A 24,544-nucleotide genomic window follows, 5' to 3' on the forward strand; every position below is an offset into this window, starting at 1 on the left:
TTGCCTTCATTAAATTAGTAAAGTTTTGACCCCCTAGTTTGAAGGTAACTGCTTTAAAAAAAAAAGACAGAGCACTGAGCCTGTGCCAGCTGGAAGGTTAGTGAAATTAGCATTTTCTCCAAGTCTTGTATCCCTGACTTTTTTTCATACCTCACGATATATACTGATCGTTTCTTTTGTAGCAAATGAACCAGGATTTTTAAAAGAAACTAATGTTCTCTGTGTTGCAACCCTTGTGATTTTATTTTAAAAGCACTGTTCTTTGTCTTTCTTTTTAAAAATATTTCTTGGACCTGCAAGAATGGAGATTCATTTTGGTAGTTAAGGACAGGTTGTGACAGGGGTCATACATCTATGATTTCTAAGATGTAATACCATAGAAATAGGGGAGCTGGGAGATAGGAAACAATAGAAAGCATCAGGTGTGAGAGTCATTGTGAGGTTGATGGTGGGTGAGGATATTCAAGGAGGAATCTCTGAAAACTGGTGGTCATGTAGAGGTAGCATGCAAACGATGCACATTTGTCTTTGCTATGTGATAAAGAGAGCTTCCAGGGTAGAAAGGGATGAGTCAAAGCCATTTGGAATTGGGGGAGAATGAGTTGTTTGTAGAAGTTCTTCTGTAGACCATGTGCCTTTCTTTGGTTTACTCAGGTCTCTCACTGATGACTTTAGGGACGTAACATGAGAGTTGGTTGGTTGTCTTTGTTTAGCAGAAACAGCAATGTAATGGAAATAGTGTGAAATATGCTGAGCACATGCATGTGTGTGTTGTATTGCATATCCAGATGGTAGTTGGTGAAACTTTATAAATCAATAGCTCAAAATATCTGTATTAGATTTAATATCAGATATACATCTGTTACTCATTAGCAGTTCAGTTAACCTTTCGTTATTAACCTGTCATTGCCTGGACATTCTAGTCTTCTTGGTTATTTCTATTGGTTCCAATAATGGCAGAAAGAAGCGAAGAAGTATTATTTAGGGAAAGAATGTAGAACATCTCTGACATTAATTGTAGAACAATGTATTTACAATTATAAATCAATATCATAACCTTAGTTGCCAATAATACATGCATCTGCACGGAAGTGAATAAATGTAAAATTTTTTTGGAAGCGTATGTTGTGAATGTTTTTCTTGGGTCTACCAGTACTTCAGTCAGATTTATTTTCTGAATGAGTTTTGCATCCAAAAATGTAGAAATGTGCCCAAAACTGACTTGTGAAGTGATTTAGTTTCTGTGTGATTATCCTCCAACAGTTGCATATGCTTGTTTTATGATGTCAGCTGTGCTACGTTAAGTTCTCATTAGATGTCAGAAGTTTAACTGAGTCAAGTCAGGTCAAGCTTATTTAGATAGCAGTATGTTATGGAAAATACAGGTATTTCTGCACATGATGTTAATTCAGCTGGGGACAACTTTTTATGATTCAGTACAGAGTAAATGTCCTGTTATGTCCCTCTGGGTTTAAGTGGATGCTGGCTGGGAGAAGTGCCCAAGTAATGGCTAGAGCCATTATAGTAATGCCATGTTTTATATAAACTGTTAAACTGCTTATGTAAGATGTGCTTAAACTTCTCAGTGCTTGTTTTTGTCAGTGAGAACACTGATTAGCCTGGCAATCAGATTATAACTTTGAAAACTCAGATTAACTCTGCTTCAAGGCTTGTATGAAGTGCTTTGCTTTTCTCTGAAGGTGGGAGACTTGGAAAAAAGGGACACCATAAGGAACAAAACAAAGCTGAATGCCCGCTATTCTGCAACACAGCAGTGGTGAAGGGTGGGTTCTTCTTCTTGCTGTATGAAGGGAACATAAAGCCAGGTTTGTGCACATATTCTCAGGACTTTAACTGTGGTCTTGCTTAATTTGCCTTTTAAAAACGCTCTCTAAACATAAAGCTGTCTGGATCTATGCTTCTGTCGTAAGCTCTGCGTGAAACTCTTGTAACTTGGGCAGTTTTTTACATCTTCTGAGAATTTACAAGCTTGTTGCAAGTTAGAAGATGGAAAGTTGCTTAGGTGATTTTATACCTAGATAGATCCCCAGTCTCTTGTCTGTCTATGACATAAATCGACCTCACCCCAAATATTTATTAAGTAGCATATAAGGAGAGTGTGGGAGTTAAAAGTAGAAGAGGGTTTATAGACTAAAATGAATACAACTATGCATATAAAAACCTTAGTTCCAATTTCTGGCTGACAGTCCTAGCATGTTTCCATTCTTCTGTCTGATCACCTGTTCTTTCTGTAGTAATCTGTCTAAGGAAGCATAATAACAGAGATTTCTGCTATGTCCCTTTGGATTTTTTTGGCTTCTAATACTAAATTATTTGCATTGGAAATAGTGGAAGGAAATAATGCCTTCCTTTCTTATTTCAATTTGGGTGATAAATCTTTTGCTTGTTTCATGTAAAAAAATTTGCTTAAAAGTGACCAGTCAGACTGGTGCTACTTGGTTCAAGATGCCAATATCGAAACTCCATTCTGCTCACAATTTGTATTCTTCCACACATAAAATCAAGCTCTCTAGCTTCTAAAAAAGAGGACAAAAGCCTTCTTCCAAAATCTATTTTCTCCTCTTAGTTAAAATAATAGATCTTGGAAAAAGATTACATACTGTTCCTTCTTTCATGAGGGTAGCAGAACTTTAGTTTCTGCATGCAACAAAAGGTAAATTTATTTCCTCCCCCCCCCCCCAAAGGGGAAGGAGAATCTAGGCTTAGAAGTAAAAAGCAAAAAAACTATGCATAGTTTGGAAAAATATCTTCAGTTAGGAGTAGAGTCATAGAAGTGTATAACTTTATATATTTTTAACTTTTTTTAAGCGAAGTAAATCTAAAATGGTAATAAATTGTGAGAATCTTGTATTACTTAATTCTCTTAAAGCCACCAGTTCTGGAGTCATGTAATTCTAGACAGAGATGTAAAAAGCCTAGGCTTAACTCTGTTTTATAGATGGACTAACTTGATTTGTTGAATTATGGTTCTATGCCCATAAATAGAATTTATTTTCCTTTATTGAATTACTGTTTTCCACAGTTAGTAGTTTTAGCAAATTGTAGATTTGAACGAAACTGAGTTTCATGGAGTGTTGCCTTGAATTAAATAGTCTTTGAATGCAGTTCAGCCCTTCTCTCAGAAGAAAACCAAGATAATAGAGTTGTGGATAGATACTTCAATAAGGATTAGCAGAGATTAAATTTCTCTGTGGGCAATCATGGGCGCGTTTTGGAGCTGTGCCACATCCTTCTGTGGCTGCAGTGAGAGCACATGGGTTTGAACAATGGTAGCTCATTGGTATGCACTATTTGAGTTTTACACATATGAATCAATTTAAACTTGGATCTCTTGTATTAGTCTTTTTTGGTCCTAGTCTAGGTGCTTTATCTAATGTACGCTACGTACACAGTTGCTGATATTTTCTATTTAAATCTGTAGGGGACTCGATGTAGAATTCTTTGTGCTCATCTGTTGTGTATTATTACACTTTTGCCTGCACAAAATAGCATTTCACATTCTGATAGGATTAAATCCACACTTGCACTAATGCAGTTAATGCAGTTTCGTTAGCTAAAGGTATGGCAGTTTGATTCATACTCCAAAAGAGTGGATTTTAGTCTTACTACAAGAAATGTTGAAGTTACTCATATTACACCAAAATGCGCTAAAGAAACATATCTTTACAAGCACTGAATCTTTAATTGCCGTTCGTTGTAAAGAATTTTGACTGAAGTTTTATGGAATAAAGTTTTTTAAATCCTGGCCTACTTTAGAGAAGCTGTTGTATTTATTTGGGAAAGGGGATGTGGCTGGGGTTGTGATTTTTGTTTTTAATAGTAAATCAGTGGTGGTGTTCTATTTAATACAGCATGTATTTGATGTGCAAAACCAAGTGATTGCTAACGTGCATCACTCAGTTATGACAACATCATAGACATAATTTACCATTAGGTGGCTGTTTTAAAAGTGGATTTTTGTGCCAGTTCTGGTTTGAATTGTGCAAGAAAAGGGCTGTATCATGCATGTTCAAGTAAAAGTGTATCTTGGTTTTCAGTTTGATTGTAGTTTTTTAATGGGTCTATATTGGTCAGTTGTGGTTGGTTGAGTATGTTGCTCAAGAATACTTTTTGAAGCAATATAAGGCTTTCCAGAACATTTCAGGCAACAGACAAGAAGCATCCTTATTCATTAGTCAGCTGGTGCATGCACCAACAATGGAGTTGAAGACATGCAACCGTATAAAATATCTGTTGTATGTAGGGTTATGTGGGGGATAAAATGAAGATCTTTGTCCATAGGACTCAAGGGTTTGATATCTTTGAATTTTTCCCATTGGTTTAGCAGCCTTGAAAGTTGGTTAATGCTTCCTTTTGTAATGGTAGTAACTTCCTTTAGTTCATTTGGAAACAGTTCTTGAATCACAGTCAGCTGGGATCATCATGGCCCTCATGAGTTGCTGTACTATTACTGTGTCTTCCAGCTTCTTGAAACATAGGCTTACATGAAAATGAAAACTCATAAAAATAAAAAAGTAATTCTCTAGCACACATAAAGACAAATCAAAGTATGAAACCTGAAGGCCAAAATGTTGGGAGACCACTGAAAGAACTTCTTTGAAAAAAACAAAGGTTCTGATTGTAGTTGACCATTTAGAGCTGCGAGTACAGAAAATTTATGTGTTCCCTTAGTAGAATAATAAATTTCATTTAATTAAATTGATTTCTGAATAATAGTATTTTTTCATGCAAGTGAAGAAAAGTAAGATAGGTCACCAGTTCATTACTTTTGCACAGATGTTACCTTCTCATTTCCTTCTCTTTATTAGCTCTAGCTCTATTTATCGATTATTATTTTTTAAATACATTTATTTTGTAACAGAAAGATGTGAATTTTTCTACACACCATAAAATCAGAATCTTAGCTATATAGAATAACTTTATATTTACTATCACAGCACTATGGTTGATCTAAATTGATATGTAATGAGATCTGTATCTGCTTAGGATTTAGATAGAGAGGGTGGAATACTGTATCTTTCTTTACTGAGGATATATTGACCAGAGCAGATTGAGATTTTTGAGGGTTGCATCCATGAAATGATTTTTCCATAACAACAACCTCATTTGTCTTCCCTTTTACAATCCTAAAATTGATAAAGTCTCTTTTGATCTGAACTATGATGTGGATACCCTCTTACTGTAATATCAGGGCTTGACCATAGTTGACATAAACACAGTGGTTTTGAGACATAGGATGGTTTTTAGTGTCATTATTCTAAAAAAAAAATAATAATCACAATATTATGCAAGGTTTCAGAGCAAAAAGTACCTATTTTATTAATTCATCTCATGTCCTTGGAATAAATAGACAATGTTTAAGGCTCTCTAGCCCTTCCTCAGAGCTTCTGTTTCTTCTGTAATAAAAACAAAACTACTTGTGAGATAATAATTCCAGTATCTAACTAGTTTTACTAATCAGTTCAACCTTCTGAGATAGAGAGTAGGAGCTACTGAGTGGAGGGAGAAATGATCAAAGAGAGACCAGTAATTTGTTACGTGGTGGGTTGGCAGAAAACGTGACGTCTTTTGTGACATAGTCATGGTTGTCATAAAATCTGTATTGTTTTAGGCATCTGAGGTTGGAAATATCATATTTGTTTTCTTAAGGATTGCAGAGTGTTCCCTGTGTGTACTTATGGGTATTCTATACATTTAATAGTTGCACCACTGATGAAGTCTGGCTTGCCGATAGCTGTCTCTATTCGTAGTGATATTAGTCAATCCTTGCATAGTTACCTGGAGCAAATGCATACAATACAGTTTTTTAATTTAAGTTAACTTAAAAATCAAGTTTTTTCAGTGTGTGTTTAATCCAGTATGTCTTGAAAATAGGTTTTAAAGTGACTGTCACATACATAATGTGTAATTTGACTTCCCTTTTCAACAATGGCTTGTAGCACTTGGATCAGAAATGCTAATTTGATTTTAGAATTTTATAAAATAAAGTCACCTGTGCTAAGAGTGATAGGCTTTCTGTACCTCATAAACTCCCAGAGTGCTGCATAAGGAAAAGAAATAAGAACATTCCTGTGGTAAGTCTGCATTTCATAGTTTGTATTTTCTAAGTATAGCTCTTTAGGTGTTAATAATTCTGAATTTATGATTTTAAGGATATATTCTGGGGAATACTTTTCATGAGCAAACATAAAACTGTATGTGTACGTGTATGAGAAGGTAAAAGGAATTTCATATACTGCAACTGTGTATGTGAAGGTAACAGGAATTTCATGTACTGCAAACTCAAAGTCCAGATCATCTCTGTATTGTATAGTCTCTGTCTCTCTCCCCTGTCTTTTTTTTTCCCCCTTTGTTTAAACGATGTAGAGCTTAAACACTTGGTAAATTAATAGATGGGTAGCTGTGGAGAATATATATTCGGAATCCAATTGTCTGCAATTTATTAAAAAAATGTTTATTTACACAGTAATTTTAGCTGTGTAATATGGTAAGAGAAAAAAAAGAGTCATTTAGAGTATGCTTCTGTGAAACATTTTTCATCTATGTGCGTTTGCATGCAACTGCAGTTGTTTTGTAGGTGTTGCAATTGAAAGCTAGGCTTTTAACTGTGTTTTTTGTCAAAATTTTAAAATACAGTCACTAGTTTTGAATGTCTCAGAATGTTAGTATTCAGCATATACATATACACTCCTTAAAATGAGTGCTAGTTAAGAATACATGAGCATGAATGTCTTGGCCAAATTTATATTGGAAGTCAGTGACAGAACAAGATTAGAATTTAAAACTTAAAACAAAGACAGAGAAAAAGTAAATAATAGAGTTGGACTAGAATTTAGAGATCAGGACAGTATTAACTTAGTACAACAATACAGCCAAGTACATGTCCCCTCCGTGGAAGGTGATGATGTTGATGTAGGCAGTGGTATAGATCAGCTGTTAGTACCAGAAGAAAACAAATTCCAGCAGAACAGACTTGTAGGGATTATTCAGCCTAAACTGAGGAAGTACTGAACGAGCTGTTATATGTTTCAGAAGTTGTATACACAGAAATGTTCTATTATTCATGCAGGACTGCAGCACTGTAGGTTTTTTTTTTTAATACCTTGGACAAAGATAGTTGATTAAATCTTTCTTTCAAAACGTTACACTTCAGTAGGGTTATGTAAATTTTTCATTATGCTTTTTCTCTTTATTTGAATACATCCCCTTGTTGTGTTCCATGCTCCATCTACTGCCCATAAGGACCACCAGGTGCATTTTAACAGATCTGCTCACCATCTGTCCGTCCATCCATCCATCCATCCATCCATCCATCCATCCATCCATCCATCCACCCACTGACCCAATGGGAAGTCTGTACTGGTGCAGGGGGTGAATCTGTCCCAGGGGCTGAACCTGGATTCATCCTTGATGAATTTCATGAAGTTCCTGCTGATAACTAGTCATAAATATATATTTATACATATATTTTATATGTGTAGGTTGGATAGCACTAAAATGAGGTCATGTGCATGATTGGTATCTCCATGAGAAACACATTTCCATCATTCTGTAGCTTCAGTAAAGATGCTGAGGCTCGTGTTCGCTATCCTTGTTCTTTATGTTTTTATCTGGCTCATAGATGACATTCTTCGTCCAGTCGTATCTCCTCAACCCCCAAAATTAAATTATCTGAGGGTTACTAGTATCTGTAGTGCAAATCATTAGGTAACAGAATTATCTTCATGTGACACATTGGAAAATACTTATCTGCAGTTAGACACGGTTTGGTTGCCATTTATTTTTTTAGAAAAATAGACTATACAACAGGAATGGTACATTTAGCTTTAGGAGTTTGTACTTCATATTTGTTACATTTCTGTTTGAAGCGTTTGAACATAGCACTTGGAATTGCCCTCTGGTAGTAGTTTTTGATGAATTGTTATTAAAGATACTTCAGTTACCTCAAAGTGGAACAGATTAGACTTGTTTCTATGGAGAGAACATCATGCACACATCTAGTTCGTAGGACAGCCTGTGTAGGGTTGTAATTGTTTACAGAGGCTTCTGTAGTTGTTCCAAATAGAGTCATCTTAAGAAGTGTAGAGTTTCTCTCAACACCAGTGTCCTATTTCCCTCCTTTTAATATTTAATATTTTGAAATTTGAGTTATGGCGCACTAGTGATTTTGAAATTTTTTATGTATGTTTAAATTATGCTGTGCTTCTCAGTGCAAGACTTAAAAGGGTTTGGGATGAGTTCTGTGTTTCAGAACACTGAACCTCTTCCAATGTTTTGACACAACTAATTTGACTAAAGCAAACTGCAATTAAACTATACTAATGGGTAACTGCTGCCAAAAAAAGAGTGTACAGTGGAGTCCATTTACAATGTGCTGTTAAAGCAATAAATCTGCAAGAAGAATAACATATGTTTAATTTCAGTAAACTTCTTCTTAAAGTTTGTTTTTTTTAAAAAAGGGAGAATCTGTGAAAGCTTATACATGATGTTGTAATGAACCTGCTGGCACATTACTTAGAAACATTTTCACCACTGTATCTAGCTAGTAACATGCTGTATGCCTTATAACACAGGAAAAGTAAGTAGTGTCAAAGACTAACAGACAAAACTAGTTAGATGTAAGAAACAGAGAAGAAAAAAGGTATTTTTGTAAAGACAGAATGTTGGATGTAACAATGACCTTAAAATAACAAATTGGAAATAACAAATGGTAGGAATTTTGTTACCCCTAATGATCCTGTTGTGTGTTTGACCGTTGTTCTGTGCTTTCCCAGTTCATAAAGACTTCCTTCTCCATGTGAAGCTGTCTGCCTTTCGGTGGAAGATGTACCTTTGGTATAACTTGAAATGGTTGTTCTGAAGTCCCACTCTCACAAATTTAGCTGGCAGAGTGAGAGACAGGGTTCCAGTAAATTTTGCATGGTTTTCAGTGTGACTTTTGTTCATACTAATATGGAGACAAGGCAATGTTTTAGATGATAAAGACCATATTCTTTTTGATTATTCAGTATTTTTGAAGGAAAAAACCCTTTTTTGCAGGAAAGCTCCTGGCTAGTTCTAGTCATGAAGAACCTAGCTTGGATGCTTTATATGAGCAAATTGAAAGCAACAGCTGGGGAGCTGACTTTGCGTTAGTGGTAAATTCAGAACTGGGAGGTACAGGAGAACTAAAGAGACCAAAGGGTGGTCTAAGTGGCTTTTCGTGTGATTGACTACATTTATACTACATTCACAGGTTTGTTTTATAGACTAATGGCAGTGACAAGAGGAGGAAAAGATTGTGTATTTGCTGATCACAGGATCATTATGAGCCATCAGGCATGATGTGGGTGTGAAAAATGGATCTAACAGGTGAAGGACATTCAGTGGGGATACAAATATTTTATTCTCATTTCAGAAAGTTGCAGTAAAATGGTAGCTGAAATAGGGCTTGCAGGTTTTTTTGAGAGAGGATTTCAGTTCTGGCTACAAGTACAATTGTAGTAGTAAGGCCTGTTTCATCAAGCAACAGTCAAAGGCTGATGTGTTTATCATCATACAGCAGAAACTGTGATATGATATGATTACCTTTTCTAAAAATACTGGAATGAGTATCAAGGAGCCTGGAAAGCTGGCAAAGGAGGAAAACAATGTAGACCCAGGATCAGATGGAACTAAAATAATGGCCATGAATAAATTAAGGTTAGGAAATGGAAAATACTTCTGACTGTGAGAAGAGAAAAATCTGAAACAAAATTCAAATAGGAATACTTAAATAGTAGAGCAGTAGTTCTATTCAAATTAATTAACAATAACAGCAAGGAAATATATTAAAAAGAAATCTAGGCTGATAAAGGATCTGTGTTACAAGAGTAAGTATAAGAAAGCCTCTATTTTACGAAGTCTTGAATGCAGAAGGAGCTGGACTTGATCTGTGGATCTAACAAATTTAAAACACAAAAGCAGTTTGCATTCTCTGTTCTAGACTGTTTCTTATCCTTTATTAATTTTTCAGTACTACAGGACTTAAGCAGTGAGAACTACGGCAGTACAATGAGAATAATGAAATAATGCATGCTGCACATGACATAAAGAGAAAATAGGATTTCATTTAGCAAGTTGAGTTTAGCTGGGTCTATTTTTAATATTCAAGTGAAATTTGTAAGCAAACCTACATTTCATGGGTGGTGTATAATTCTCTTTCTTTGATTTCCTAGCTGGACTAAAAAGATTAAATGGCTTTTTAGAACTTGTGAGACAGTAATAAAAAAACTGAAAATCCATTGTGCTAGGTAAGTCACTAGAGGAACCAGCCAGTTGTTGTCTCGGGTGATGCTTCTTTCAAGATAATATCATTAGTTCAACAAAATATTCATGACCTGTGTTAATACCAAGTGCTCCAGTCAACAATGGAGAAGTCCAGAAGATTCACTTGGTAGCAAATGGTCTTTTCCTGCTAAGGTTTCATCTCTTCCACAGAATACACAGCTTTTTCATGTGTTGGGGTGTGTTTTCCTTCATCACAGGTTCTTCATAAGTGGTTTTTTTTTTCTGATCCTTTAAGCTATAACTTACTCAACCAGAACCTGGGCAAGAGCTTCTTGGGCAGGGGAGGGGAAAAGGGGTTTGAACACATAATTTCAGCATTTGGCAGTTGGTTTATCAGTTCTGCTGCATTCTGGAGAGCAAAGGGCAAGTGTACAGTAGTTGAAAATGCACTCACTTTTCTGGAAACAGTGACATAAGATGAAGAAGTGCACTCCATGAGTGATGTGACAGTATTTTTGCGAGAGTCTGTAGCCAGTTGATATTTCTGATAACAAGAACAGAAGAGTAGTTGGCATGCAGAGAGGTGGTCACTTGAACCTGATGGCCACCCTGTTACATTACAGAGAAAGCTGTGGCACTTGGAGGGACTTGTGTCAGGTTCATGAGTTTTGCTGCTGATGGCAGTGACTGAACATCTGATTGTAACACACCACCACGAATTTAGGAAGCACATTTTGTGCTTTTGATTAAAAAAGTCACTTAAAAGTAGTGAGAGAGAGTAGAATTGATAGATTTTATGTATTCTATTTGCATTTGGTGTGTAGTGAATGCCTGTTACTAGTGAGTAGCATTGTGAGTGCTGCTGAGTAATAACATAATTATTTTTCTGCATCTCCGTGGATTTTGCAGAGAGTGAGGAGTGTATATTTCTGTGTGTGTGTGGTCATTGTAAAACACTATAAAGTGGCAAGAGAAGAAAGGGTAATAACTACTTTTTTATTTTAATGTTATTCAAAATTTACACATTTTTAGACAGGATCTCCTTAAGATGCTGAAAATAAAAGACAGATATACTGTACTGGAAAATAGGGAATTTGTACTTGCTCTGAAATGCATGTTAGTCTAGCAGAAAGGGGGTTTGTACCCTTGTGTTCACCCTTGTGAATTGTGTACCAATTTATAATACACCCTTTTAGGTAATACCTTGATTAAAAAGGATCTTCATGTAGGCTAAAGCCCATTTGGTATAAAGTCCATGAAATATAGATATGGTATCATCGTTACACAATTATTATGACAATCATGTATTGTATCATGGGAAGTATTTCAGCTTTTCATCTTTGGCACGGGTCATTGTGGTTTTAGAAAACTCCATGAGACAGAAGAAAGCAGAAGAGAGGAGAACTTTTATGGTAAACCCAGATACCATGGGACTTATGATAAAAGTGACAATGCTGAAACAAAAAACAGATGTGAAACATGGCTAAGAAGACTATAAAGTTATAGTCATTAGGACAAGTTTTTGACATAGACTCTTTTTGATGTATGTGCCTTTACAGCTTTTCCATTACTTTCTTTAAAGCTGGAATTAATTGAAACAACTTAAAGCTTAGTGTTGTTAATAAGAAGTTTACCTGTAATCATTGAAAAGCTTTTTTGAAATGCTTGGAAAATCACAGTTTGAACTATCTACGCTTATGTTAATTTTATACTATCTGTTTTTGTGGTTTTATCACCTTATGATAGGTGTGCAAAATGCATCCTCTACCTTTAAAGATATTATATTGCAGCTGTGCAGACAGGTTACAGTTTGAGGGTGAAGTATCTCAAATGTGACATGAGAATTTCCCAAAGTGTCCTACAAAACTTTTGACTTTTGAGTCTTTATTTTAGAGGTGTGAGTACTGATCATTATAAGCTGTGGACTTCATAGCCTAGTGATACAAATTATACTGAAGCATTTTTGCCTAACTTCCAATAAAATCTAAATCCATCACAAGAATATGTTAAACAGAATTGAGACTTTTCTGCAGATGCTTTTCACGTAAATTCAAAATACATCACAAACGTGAAAAGGAGCCATGGAACTTAGGGTATTTACACTCTGTGAATGACCAATGTGTAAATAAGCCTATGCAGAATTTTTTGTGTCTTTTATGTCTTAGAAGTGGTCTGTAGTTCAGAGATACACGTTCTGGTCTTAGAGGTTTACCTTCTAATCTCAGATTTTTACCTAGGAAAAAGAAATGTAAGCTTCTCATTCAACAGATTGGCACTATTTGGGACCATTTGGGTGAGTAGGTTTTTGCAGAGCTCTGAGAGTCTTGCAGGGAGTATAGCCTGTCACCAGCTTCCCAGCTGAAACTTGGATACCTTCTCTTAGCTTAGCTGTATTTCAGCAAAATGCTATTGGAAGAACCCAAGTCTTTCAACAAGATAGGCTGCATGTCCCTGAGAACTGAGTAACTGAAACTCAGAACCTGAAACTATCACGGGCAGCTTGTAGGCAATAAGTGTGGAGCATGGCTGTGAAACAAGACATTGCTGGTAAGATATTTCATCGCCAAGTAAATTTGCCACTTCTCCACCTCTCTTCAGTAAGCAGGAAATGGAAAGGTATAGAAGGTACAGGCCAGATAAAAGGTTTTCTTTTCTAGGTCTGTCAGGAAGAGCTTTCTCCACAAAGAGATGCATTTTGTTTCTACTTGAAAAACTATTCTATCTAAGTAAAGTTTTAAAAAATGTGTTAATGTTGCAGGGCTAAAAAATTAGAATGTCAATTTGAGCAAAAGTTAATGTTGCTGTTGGAACTTTATTTTGGCAGTGCTGCAGAATTTGCTATCCTGGATTTTTTTTTTTCAAGTTATGACTTAACTGCACATATAATAAAATATTCATGGTTTCTAATGGAGCTGATTTAACTTTGAGTTGGATCTTTTAATTTGTAAGCATAATTCAGAAAGAATAGGAAAAAGCTGGGGTAGAATTAATAGCTTTCCGAAGCATTTTTATGAAATAAGAAAAGGGGTTGAGGAATTAGTTCTACCTGTGTCTTGTTGCAATTCACCATATATAATGTGATATATCTTAAAATGGTATTATTGAATGTTCCCTGGTAATGTTCAGAGTGTACAGCTATGCTGAACTGATTTTAAAATCAAGTGATTGTTCATGTGTTTCCAGTTGGGTTTCATAAATAGGAAATGTTTTATGTATATGACCATCAATAAAGAGTCTTAAGGTATTTAAAAAAAAACTTACAAAAGTGGCTACTAAATTGCTAACTGTTACCATTTTAGAGAGTGTCTGATAAAATACAGGTGATGTAATTTATGTCCTCCAGGCTAAAATGTACCTTGAGTATCTGTTGTCTTATAATGGCAGTTGAAGCATTGGGAAATTCTAGCTTGCACAGCGGCAAGATGCCAATAAGTAGCAATGCCTTACATAAAGAAATTATTTTTTGTGTTTCGCATCACTTGCAAGAAATAGGGCAGTCCAGCTGTCCAGAAGGGGAGAGGCACACTTTGGCAATGGAGGCAGGCAAGGAAAAGTGCTGCTGGTAGGAGTGGAGTGTAGGAGGTTTTAGGGGTGGAGGTTTTATTCTGAGTAGGTCTGGTTGTGGTGCATGTTGATAAGAAAGGTGTTTGTGGAGTGGGATGGAAGAACTGAGATGTGCAGAGGAACTTCAGACTGTTAGATACAAGTTGATGTTCAGCTGAACAGGGAAAACATAGCTGTATCAACGCAGCCTTTCTTGAGTTCTTGAGTTCTGGTCTGCTGAAGGACAGCAACCTCTGTAAGCGCTTGCAGCGCAAGGCTCACAAGAACAGTGTTTATATGTTACTCATTATAAAGTGGTAATAAAGGATACTTTTTAAAATATATGCCAAAGAAAGTGGAGGCTGGAAAGTTAAATAACCCCCTGTCCACCCTTCAATATGTTAGGATCTTAATAGATCTCTTTCCATATTTTTCTTACCATATTTTTTGTGAATGGTTTTCATATATTTTTGAGATCTCATTCACTGTGTTTGGAAAAAGAAAGCTAACTAGTTTTGTTTTTGTGTCTTGTCAGCCTTTTTCCTACTCTGGAACTGGAATCCTTCCTGCATGGCAAATAACTCTTAAACAGTGCTTTTTACTTGTAATCTTGTAAATGAACAAATGAGAGGAGGAGCAGTTGTTCTGTTTATTTCCACTGCAGCTAGAGTTTATGCATACTGTAATGCTACTGATACCACTTCCCTACTAGATTTTGCTGTACGTTGTGAGCATAGAAACTACATGTTTGCTCTGTTCTTATGCTCTTCCTTGTCATCTGTTGTCACTGTCAGAGAGAGGATACTGTACAGGAGTGGACCTTTGTTCTGACGCAGTCCAGTTATTTGAATGTACTTAACATAGATGTGATTGTGTTCTTAATATTGTCAATTGGCAATTTGATCAGTGGTGCAGGTGATCAGCCAGCCTGGCAAAACAGGATGCGAACAGCTTTGCTAGATGGAAAATTTCCTTGAGAAACAGGATGTCAGGATTTGAGAAGGGGTGGTTCTGAAAAAAATAATGCAACATCTGTATTTTTGTTGAAAAAATTTCCTGTAAGAATCTCTTGAGAAATTAAAATATTTCAAATACGATCATGCGTGGAGGCACAAATGCTAAAATCTGTTTTAGGTACTTACATTTGCCAAGGCTAACATCTGAAGTAACTGGTAACATCTCGCAATAGAGATCAAACTTGTGTTACAAAATAATCCGTTGCATGCACAACCTTATTAAAAGTTTTTTATTTTGGACATAGTCAGTGATTGTTTGTAGACTGTACTTTGTTTAGATATCATCCCTCATCGTGAAGACATTTTAAAAATCATAGCAAATACTAGAATATTGGCAATTTAAGCAGCCCTTGTACCAAATACAGCAGTAATTTCTAATAAAGTGTTTATAGAGGGAGACCTAGGTCTAAAAATAAGGAAATAATTTATTTCTGACTAGGGAACTTGAAATTTGGAATCTGGAGGAAATGCCAAACATCTTAGGGTTTGGCCAGCAGTGAATTAATGGGCAAATGGAAGTTTGAGGGGTTAACAACCACAGACCCTCTGGGTGGATCTGATATCTATAGTTTCTTTATTTGTGGGTCTCCTTTACTTCATTTTCTTTTCAACAAATCAGATTGTTTTGGATTTGTGTCCTTTCTGTAAACAGCTTACGCTTCACTCTCCACTGTCAGCTTGAGAGATTCTTGCTCAGTTGAGGTTATGTGAATAATGGCACCTGTTGGTATGTGTCAGAATACGCAAACCCGCCTCAATTTTGCATGCTTCACTATTCTACTTCATGTCTAAAAAAATATGAAGAAATCCTTTTGCATGTGCAACATCAGCTTGTTTTGATAAAAGTAGTCAGCATCTCAAACATCACGAGAACAGCATCCTATGGAGCATGATTTTCCTAAAGATTCAGGGTAGTGTGTATCTTAAACCAGACTGGAATCAGAGGAGTTTGGAACAGTTTAAAAGCCATGGAAAAATTGTTTCTACACATCTTAAATTTGGAGGCCAGTACCTGAATGCGTGCTTTTAACTCAGTAGTCTCTGCATAACAGTCTGAATGTTTTTCTTCTATCTGGGCTATAAGGTATGGCATTGTGCGTTGTACTTCTTTGGGGTGCAGTCCTACCATTAAAAAAAAATCCCAGGAAGGAATGGGTTGAATGCTATGTCGGCAGCTGAAAGCCAATCAACAGAGGTAATACTGACTCTCTGCCCGCCCTGACTTCTCCTAACTCTGTCCAGCAGAGTGGAGTGAGCAGGCAGACAGAGAAAACCTCTAGAAGTACAATGTGTATACTGAGCAAAGCCTGGAAATACAGTTAATTGAAGACAGAAGTTGCTGGCACTTATGAATGGTTTCTTCAGTGTTTAGCAATGAAGGTACTTAAAGATTGAAAGCTGTAGTGTATTTGAATAACAAGAACATGTGAAGTTCCTCCCCTGTTATTCATATAGTTTGATAAGTTCTTTGATCTTGCTTTATTATATGCGTTAGGAAGAGCTGGAGACTTATTTTGTTGTGTTTCAGCTGAAGTCAGGTTGTGATAGCATTGTTAGAATCATGACACTAAATTTAATATTTTACATTTCTTTTACTTACAACATCATGGAGGAAAACCTTGTTCAGAGTGGGATACTCATATGCAAATTAAAGATTTTGCCTCTTTAGTCAAGAATAAATCTTCAGTTCCGGGGCATTTTACAAATAGTACAAAGCCTAAGATTACCAGAATGTGTCTGAAAACTAGTAAGTATTGAACTGGTAAATAAGAATTGTTTTTTGCACTGTACATTGAAGCAAACCTTTCATTTTTATACTGCAGATGACAATATTTTGGTGGTGATGGTTGTAATATACTTATCAAACTATGTGCATTTTCTACATCTGATAAGCATGCATTGCCACTTGTCTTGGGCATTGTGGTGGGAACGTGAAGAAACACAGTTCTGTACAGCCTATACTTGCACACCATGTGTGTCTGCTGCACAAGACAGCGGAGAGTAGGCAATGGGGAAATTTTTTACAGAGGTCACAATGTGGCAACCCTATTATAGAATCATAAAATGCTTAGTGTTGGAAGGGACCTTGAGAGGTCACCTAGCCCAACTCCCCTATGTCCATTTATTACTGAAATCTAGTTTAAGATGCCTGTTGAATGAATGAAGACACAAAACAGGAGTGAGAAAACAGGAAAGATGTAATACTGTAGGACTTTACTTCAGGTGAGAATTAGATTTGGAATCCACCACTTGTTGAGGGGTACACACCATTGTTGGGTATTTCTATGCCCATGCAAGCATGCTCCTGGTGATAATAACCTGCAGGAAGGTGAGAGGAGTGTAACTCCATATGGATGGCCTCTCTGGGGTGACAGCCACAGCCGGTTCCAGCGAGCTCCAGCGGACCTGCTGCAGGGCACAGCCAAGCCCCTCATCCAAGATGGCAAAGCCCCTGGGAAAAGGAAAGGGTAAGGCGATGCCCAGCAGTGAGAGGAGCAAGGCAACAGAGTGAGAGAAACATCCCTGCAGGCACCAAGGGTAGAGGAGGAGGAAGTGGTGCTCCAGGCACTGGAGCAGACACCGCCACTGCAGGTCCTCCATGGCCAGAGCCGCTGGGCATGCCCTGAAGGACACTGCAGAATGTGGAGAGCCTACCTGGAGCACACTTATCCTGAAGGACTGCAGAATGTGGAGAGGGAGGAAAGGTAAAGTGCGAAGGTGAGGGAGCAGCAGAGAGAAACTGTTATCTACTGACTGTATGCCCCATTCCCCACCCACCCTGAGCCGGTCGGGGTGCAGGGGCAATGTATTGTTCTCATTTGTTTTTGTTTCTCACTATCCAAATCTGTTTTAATTGGCAAGAAGTTAAATTAATTTTCTGACAGTCAAGTTTTATTTGCCCGTGATGGTAATAACTAAATGATCTCCCTGTCCTTATCTCGACCCATGAGGTTTTTTTTCTTAATCTTATTTTCTACTCCTGTCCTGTTGGGGAGGGGCAGTAGGAGAGAGGCTGAGTGGGTGTCTGGCAGCTGGCCAAAGTCAAGCCACCACAGTGGTGAATTGTTTAGTGACGGAAATGTTTTGCTTTGACGTCTCAAGATGTGGGATTAGAAACTGCTACTACGTAAATTACTAACGATAAGTTGTAGACTACTGGGACTCATCCGTTGGAGCTGGCAAACAACTTTGTTGTAAAAAGTAAAAAAGCCTTAATGTTCTGGCATTTGTTTGAAGTCTGTGTTATGTTGTCTGCATTTATTATTTCATTTCAATGAATCTTTGTGATGAAATCAGCACAACATGTTGGCAAAATGCTATTTCATAGCCGTCTTGTGGTACATAAAGTCTCCTTCCTGACAGAGTATTATCTGTGTTCCATCTCTTCTCTGGGAGATTAAAATGGTAATGACTTAATCTCTGACTGTAGTACAAGCTTGTGTATAATCTTTTATCAGCCTGGTTTTTTTGTGATAATGATAACAAGGGAAATATATTTTCTTCTTTTCTTACTTCTCTATTACTGTTCTTAGGAAAGCATACTCATTTTTCTTACATTCCTTTCCTGCCTTATTTGTATAAATTCTGCAGGAAACAATGTTATGGTCAAAATCTGCATTATTTCAACTTTGAATGATAACAAGCTGCCAGTCTGAATTGGTATGCGAGGGAGGGTATATAAGAGTTTAAAGAAATCTTTGCCTATCTTGACTTTTCCTGGCTTTATACCCACTGTTTGGTAACTATATGCATAGGTGGTCTTCACAAATTTACTTCACTTTTCTGTTTGTGTAAGTTCTAAGGGTAATGTAACCTCACTGGAAACAGTAGACTTACTTCACGTTTTCATAGGATACATGACAGAATGTCAAATCCTTATATATGTTCCAAATCGGAAAAAAGAATTTGCTGTCCTTTTGGGAAAGAAATGCAGGGCAGAAAAGATAAGCATGAATATTGTAACATAGATGTTAGAAATAAAATGTCATAGCAGTTTCTGTTATAATGTCTTTTATCAGATTAAATTGCCCAGAATATTCAGATAGTTTTCATTTTTCATCTCTCATCTATGATATTTCCAATTGTGTTTGAGAAAAAAAACTCAGCTTTTGTATCTCAGAGGAATTCTGATCTGCCTACTTTCTGTAGCATATTTAAGATGTGAACTCTTTTTGTTTTAGATAAGACAAAAGGTTAGTTTTTATTCAGGGCTAGTGTTTCTGCATGGCTTTTTTGTGATTTTTTTCTTTTAAGAAGGTGAAAAGTCTTGATATGCTGTGAATGTATGTTGTGGAAAGCTTTCATTCATGAAGGCAAGCGTCCACTTTAAAATATGTGTGGTGAATCTAAGTCCATTTCAGAGTGTCCATACTTAGTCCCATGTAATGCTTTACATGCTCATTTCGTGAAGTTTGCCCTGTACTCAAGGTCTCACTTTACTGCATAGAGTAAATAAAAGGCAGAGCAATTACCCAGTTCACCCTTACTTAGGAGGTCTGAGGAATTTTTTGCGAGATGAGGTTGTCCTGGACTTGAACTCTACTGAGATTTATATGTGCTACGCTTATGTTTTCTTTTATTTCAGGTAAAAAACTTGAAAATGCAGGGATACATGAATGCAGGGGGAAGAATGGAGTATTATGTTGCCTTTGCATGAGATAAGTCCAGCATCCTGATAGACTTCTCAGCTGCAGCTGTGGGCTGTGGTAGGTTTTCAGGTGAAATTGGTGGGAGATAGATCAGGTCCTCAGAACTCACATACAGTTCTATCCCAATTGAAGATTATTTTTTAATATTTTTTGATCTTTGCTTTGCTGTGCATTTTCATGACATGGAATGGTTTTGACATTTGAACTATCTGAAGCCTGTATTTGATCATGGCATCCAATATCTGAAAACACATTCAAATTGCATTGCTTTAATGCATGGCTTTGATTTTCTCTGCTTTCTGTATTCAGTTTTATGGTAGAAGATCTTCTTAACTCCACTTCTAGTGATTATGAAAAAATAAGGGCATGGTTGCAAGGACAGGGCTTCATCTTCCCTTTTCTACCTATAAAGTTGTCCGAGAGATGGAGAAGTAGTCATGTTTTTTTCAAAAGCCATCAGACTGATCACCGATATTATTAGGTTATCCAGGGTTATCTGTTTGAATGTACACAAATGAGGTTTATTTTCTTCAATAAACTTTACATTAGTGTTCAGTTCTTTAACTTCTGACTCAGAGACTGGCAATAATTTTCAGAGTTCTCTAACAATGGATTAACCTTCAGTTTATGCAAGCAGCTGAAAGAAAACATAAAATGTCCGCAGTCCTAGTACAGCTTCTCAGGATGTGTAGTTAGCAATCTGAAGAACAACTTCTTAAAGCCCTGGTTTCATTTTGAAGCAAAGAAAATGAAGACAGAAATATGGCAAATGTGCTATGATTGAGTCTTTGTTCAAGGTGAATTAAAGCCTTGGTTTTTGTAGGTAGACAGGGGAAATCTGCAGCACCACCTGATGGGCTGCTATATCTGTTCTATACCCAGAGTTTATCAGCATCTTTCATAGGCTAAGCAATGATGTAAAAAAAAGATTATATCCGAGTGAAATCAGCATTAGAAATAAAAATTGAATGAAAAATACTTTATGCATTTTATTAGTATTTGAGAACTATGTTTTTAATTAAAATTTCATTTAACGTCATTTATAGTTTATTTTAGAAAAGCTAGTTGTTACGTAAAGGTGACATTATTCAAGATGTATAGAAGTGGTATCTTGTAGGTGTACGGAAAATACCTAGCAATGCATGTGTAACATTTAAAGCTTGTGATGAAGATAAACTGGCCTAAAAAGTAAGTGCAAAAAGGAAACGGAACAGCCAAACAAATCCTTATGCTACTCTTGTGTTTCTGCACAATGTTAATGATGACCTTTTAACATCTGTTCAGCATTGTGCAGCTAGTGTAGCTTATAAAAAATTAAATACATGTATTCACATTTATTTAATGTGATTGCGCAGAGAGATTGTGTTGGGGTTTTTTCTTTTTAAACTAATGCCCACTTACATTTGAAGGAAGTCAAATTTTGTACCACCTATAAATTTTAATTTTGTTTTCTTGCTTGGATCAGAATTTCTTTTTGATGATTTACCCATATGTCAGGCAGGATATCCACTGTAATAATGGCATCTACATAATTCCAGGAGAAAGTAAATTCTTTTCTCCTTCTCTCCATTCAAACTACATGGAAACGTGCAGAAGAGGTCTTTGCTTCTCTTAGTCAAATGTACCACATTGTTTTCTTTCTGTAGCAACACTGTTTAATAGGTTTTTAAGTTTAGAGAACGAGAAAGTTAACTGTCAGTCTTGCTGATGACATTTTCTAGGAGAAAAAAACCACAAAACCTTGTGGTCTCCAGCTTTTCTCTTGATAGGAACTTGTGTGTGTTGGCAGCTTAACAATCTGAGTTGAGTTAGGTTTGATTCATATTTATATAAATACGTTTTATAGTTTTTTTCAACTCTGGCAACACTCTTATAATTTAGGTATGCATCTGGTGTGTTAGCTCTTTATGTATGTTTGTGTGTATAATATTTTGGGGTGAGGGGGAAGCTAACCAACTAAATGGCTGTATTAGAATGTTTTTTTCTGTTTTAGCTGCTGGCAACCAAGGAGGAATTGCTACATTTTTTTATACTTTTTTTTTATACATTTGAAAAAATATAACAAGATGTCTTTTCCAGCTTCATAGTTGTTCAGGAAGTATTCTTATGCCCTAAATTATTCCTGTTATTTCATTAAATAAAGTTATTTTAAAATGTGACAATACGCTGAGTAATAAAGCTAGTGTATGGACTTTTCTGTACATGCTGTACATATTTAAATGACCCCATGGGTCTCCCAAAGCAAACTTTTAACATTCCAGATCTTTTACCGTGCATCTGCTACTGGCGTATAGCCACCCACCCACACAGATTTAGTTGAAATAAATGAAATTTATTCTAGTTCACTTAAGTAGAGAGGCTTGTAAAATATAAAGGTAGTCACCTTGCTGGTAAGGTTACTAAAACAAAAGGTTTTCGTAAATGGAGTTTTGTGGGTTTTTTTCTTCTGCAGGACTGTGCACAATTGCATACTTTCTTAAATTCTTATCTTATGTGTTCCTTTTGTTTTCCTTTGCAGATGGGGTTTATACAGATTAATGAGGACTTCATATTTATTGAGCCACTCAATCGCACTTTGGCTGTGACAGGTCATGCTCACAGGGTGTACAGACGAAAAAGGTCCATAGAGGAGAAAATTACTGAAAAGCCAGCTTCTCAGAATCAGTACTGTGGTGTTGTCACAGGTAATACACAACTCTCACTGAAAAGATCTAATGTAGCAGACATATTTTTAAGATATGTAGATAGTAGTTAAAAACAACCCCAACAAAAGCATATCTGACTATTCTTGTAATAGTAACTTATGGTGGACTTTGAGGTGGCATGCTGAGCTGACGTTTTGCTTGTCAGAATAGGGGACTGTCCATTGAGGAACAGACACTGCTTCTTAATATTCACTTATATTTGAAAGTAGAAATCATGGGGTCATTTTTTCACTTCAGCTTAATGACTACAACTTATTTCTTGTCCTTCTGTGTCTTTGTAGTTGCTTAGTTATTTACTACATGCAGTGCTTGTACTTAGTTTTCCGTTTTAAAACATTAGCACAGTTCATACCAGTTTTGTTTAGTAATAAGTCTTGAACTTCCAAATGGGTCTGACACTGAAATGAAATTATTTTTATAATGGTGTTCTTGTTCTATGATTGACATTCAGAGGAAGTGTATGAAACAATCCCTTCTTCCTCAATGGCGGGTAGAAGAAATTGTTGAAGTAGAAGGGTTTCAACAAAAATTTGACATGTAGTGGTGACTTAATAGTTTTCAATGGAGAGGGGAAAAATAGCTTTTGTGAAAGATGACATTCTGTTGTTCCTGCTTCATCATCAGTTCCTTCTCTTCAAAGAATAGAGGACATCTCAGTCTTTTGACCTCAACATGAACTGAGGGTGTTTTTAATGTTGATGTGAAAAATTATTTTTTTCCCAGGAAATAAACCAGAATGAGTGCACATTTATAGATTTTTTCTTTCATGTCTCCTAACCTAGTAGAAGTGAAATACTCACAGAAGTGGAGTTAAATTTTTTTTTTTTACTATTTTTAAGGTCCCTTCCAACCCAAACCATTCTATGACTCTGTGATTCTATGAAATAGCAGAGGTGCACTGACATGGCTAGGGAGCAGGATTATGTGTCATTTGGGGTGAAGTAGAAGGAACTGGGTTATTTCAAACAGGTAGAGAAAGGTAAAGGAAGGATGCAGGTGCAGTCTTCCAGTGCCTAAGGGGCTGCATAGTGAAGATGAATCCAGGCTTTCCTTAAAGGTATGCTATGGCAGGCTGAAAGACAACAATTATAACCTGCATTCAAGGAAATTTCAGTTGGGCATAAGGAAAAAAATCTCAGCAAGAATGCTTAACACTGGAAGAGATTGCCTGGAGACACTGTGAAGTCTGCATCCTCAGACATTCAGAAAACATAGCTGGGAATAGCTCTAAGAGAGCTGATCTGACTTCAACGCTTGCCCTGATTGGAGCAGGAGGTTGGCCAAGCTGACCTCCAGAGATCCTTTCCAGCCTAAATTTTCTGCAGCTGTGTGATTCTTCATGAGCATTTTATACTGTTCTGTCCGTTTCACATGGTTAAAGAATAAATGTGACAGGTGTTTTTTTCCATTTTGGAAGTACTGTTTTTATTTTTGGGCATCAATGCCTAGGTTGAAATCAAAGATGAATTAGCAAAGCAAGGCTCTTTTTGGAGTTACTAAGAGGGACCAAGTAAATGACATGTAACTTCTTCCAGCGAGCTCTGTATTTCTCTTTTAGGCATTGTATTACATTGCCGCTGCTTATCTAAAAGTGAAATTTTCTATATTGGTGAAAGTTGTTCACATAAAGTAAAACTGGTTATTTTTCCTTATTAGTGATGAGCGAGTTAGAGCGTGCATGCCTGCCTGTGTTTGGAAGTGAGAAAAAGAGAGCAAATGAAAAGTATGCATGATGTGTGCGCTGGAGAAGGGGAGAGGAGCATCTGATAAATAGCAAACTGTGATGTGTATGAAGATGAGAAAAGATGCAAACTCTTCTGTAAGGACATTATTTTTCTGTCATGTTCATTAGTAGTCATCCTTTCACTTTTTCCTATGCTCTAAAATGGGAAAGTCAGCTTATTCTGTTCTAATAATCTTGTGCCCAAGGCTCTGACTTGGTCTGAAATAGTCTGTCAACAAAGATTCAAATATTTGCTTGAAATAAGTTTCACTATCTCTACTAGCAGCCTGAAATTTCAAAATAATTCAAGCTGTGCATAACTTTATAGCATCTGCTGCCATACCGCTATTGCCAGGGGTGTATAAATATCTGCAGTTTCTGACTGACACTCTTGTACTTTCAAGACCAGTCCCTCACTCTGCTGCTACAAGTTATTTTACTAAGCAGGGCTGCAGTAAGTTACATGCATAAAAGCTCTGTCTATGCTAGGACCAAGTTGCTGGTGTGAGATGCAGTTAGCTAATATCACCAAAACATTGATGGTATGGGCACAGCCTTAGAGGTGGGTTGAAGCAACATAAATAAACCTTTACAACAGTATTTGAAAATTTTAAGTCAAATCCTAATCTAAGTAGATCA

At 36.6% G+C, this 24,544-nt stretch overlaps 1 protein-coding gene across 1 annotated transcript in view; it reads left to right on the forward strand.

Moving 5' to 3' along the window:
• ADAMTS19 (ADAM metallopeptidase with thrombospondin type 1 motif 19) overlaps positions 1-24,544 on the forward strand; it is a 150,545-nt gene that overhangs the window by 9,937 nt on the left and 116,064 nt on the right. Inside the window, exon 3 of the mRNA XM_075410652.1 lies at positions 21,996-22,161. Coding sequence (XP_075266767.1) covers positions 21,996-22,161 — 166 coding nt within the window. The remainder of the gene's footprint in view (positions 1-21,995; positions 22,162-24,544) is intronic.

Source organism: Opisthocomus hoazin, chromosome Z, assembly GCF_030867145.1.
Source record: "Opisthocomus hoazin isolate bOpiHoa1 chromosome Z, bOpiHoa1.hap1, whole genome shotgun sequence".
NCBI lineage: Eukaryota > Metazoa > Chordata > Aves > Opisthocomiformes > Opisthocomidae > Opisthocomus > Opisthocomus hoazin.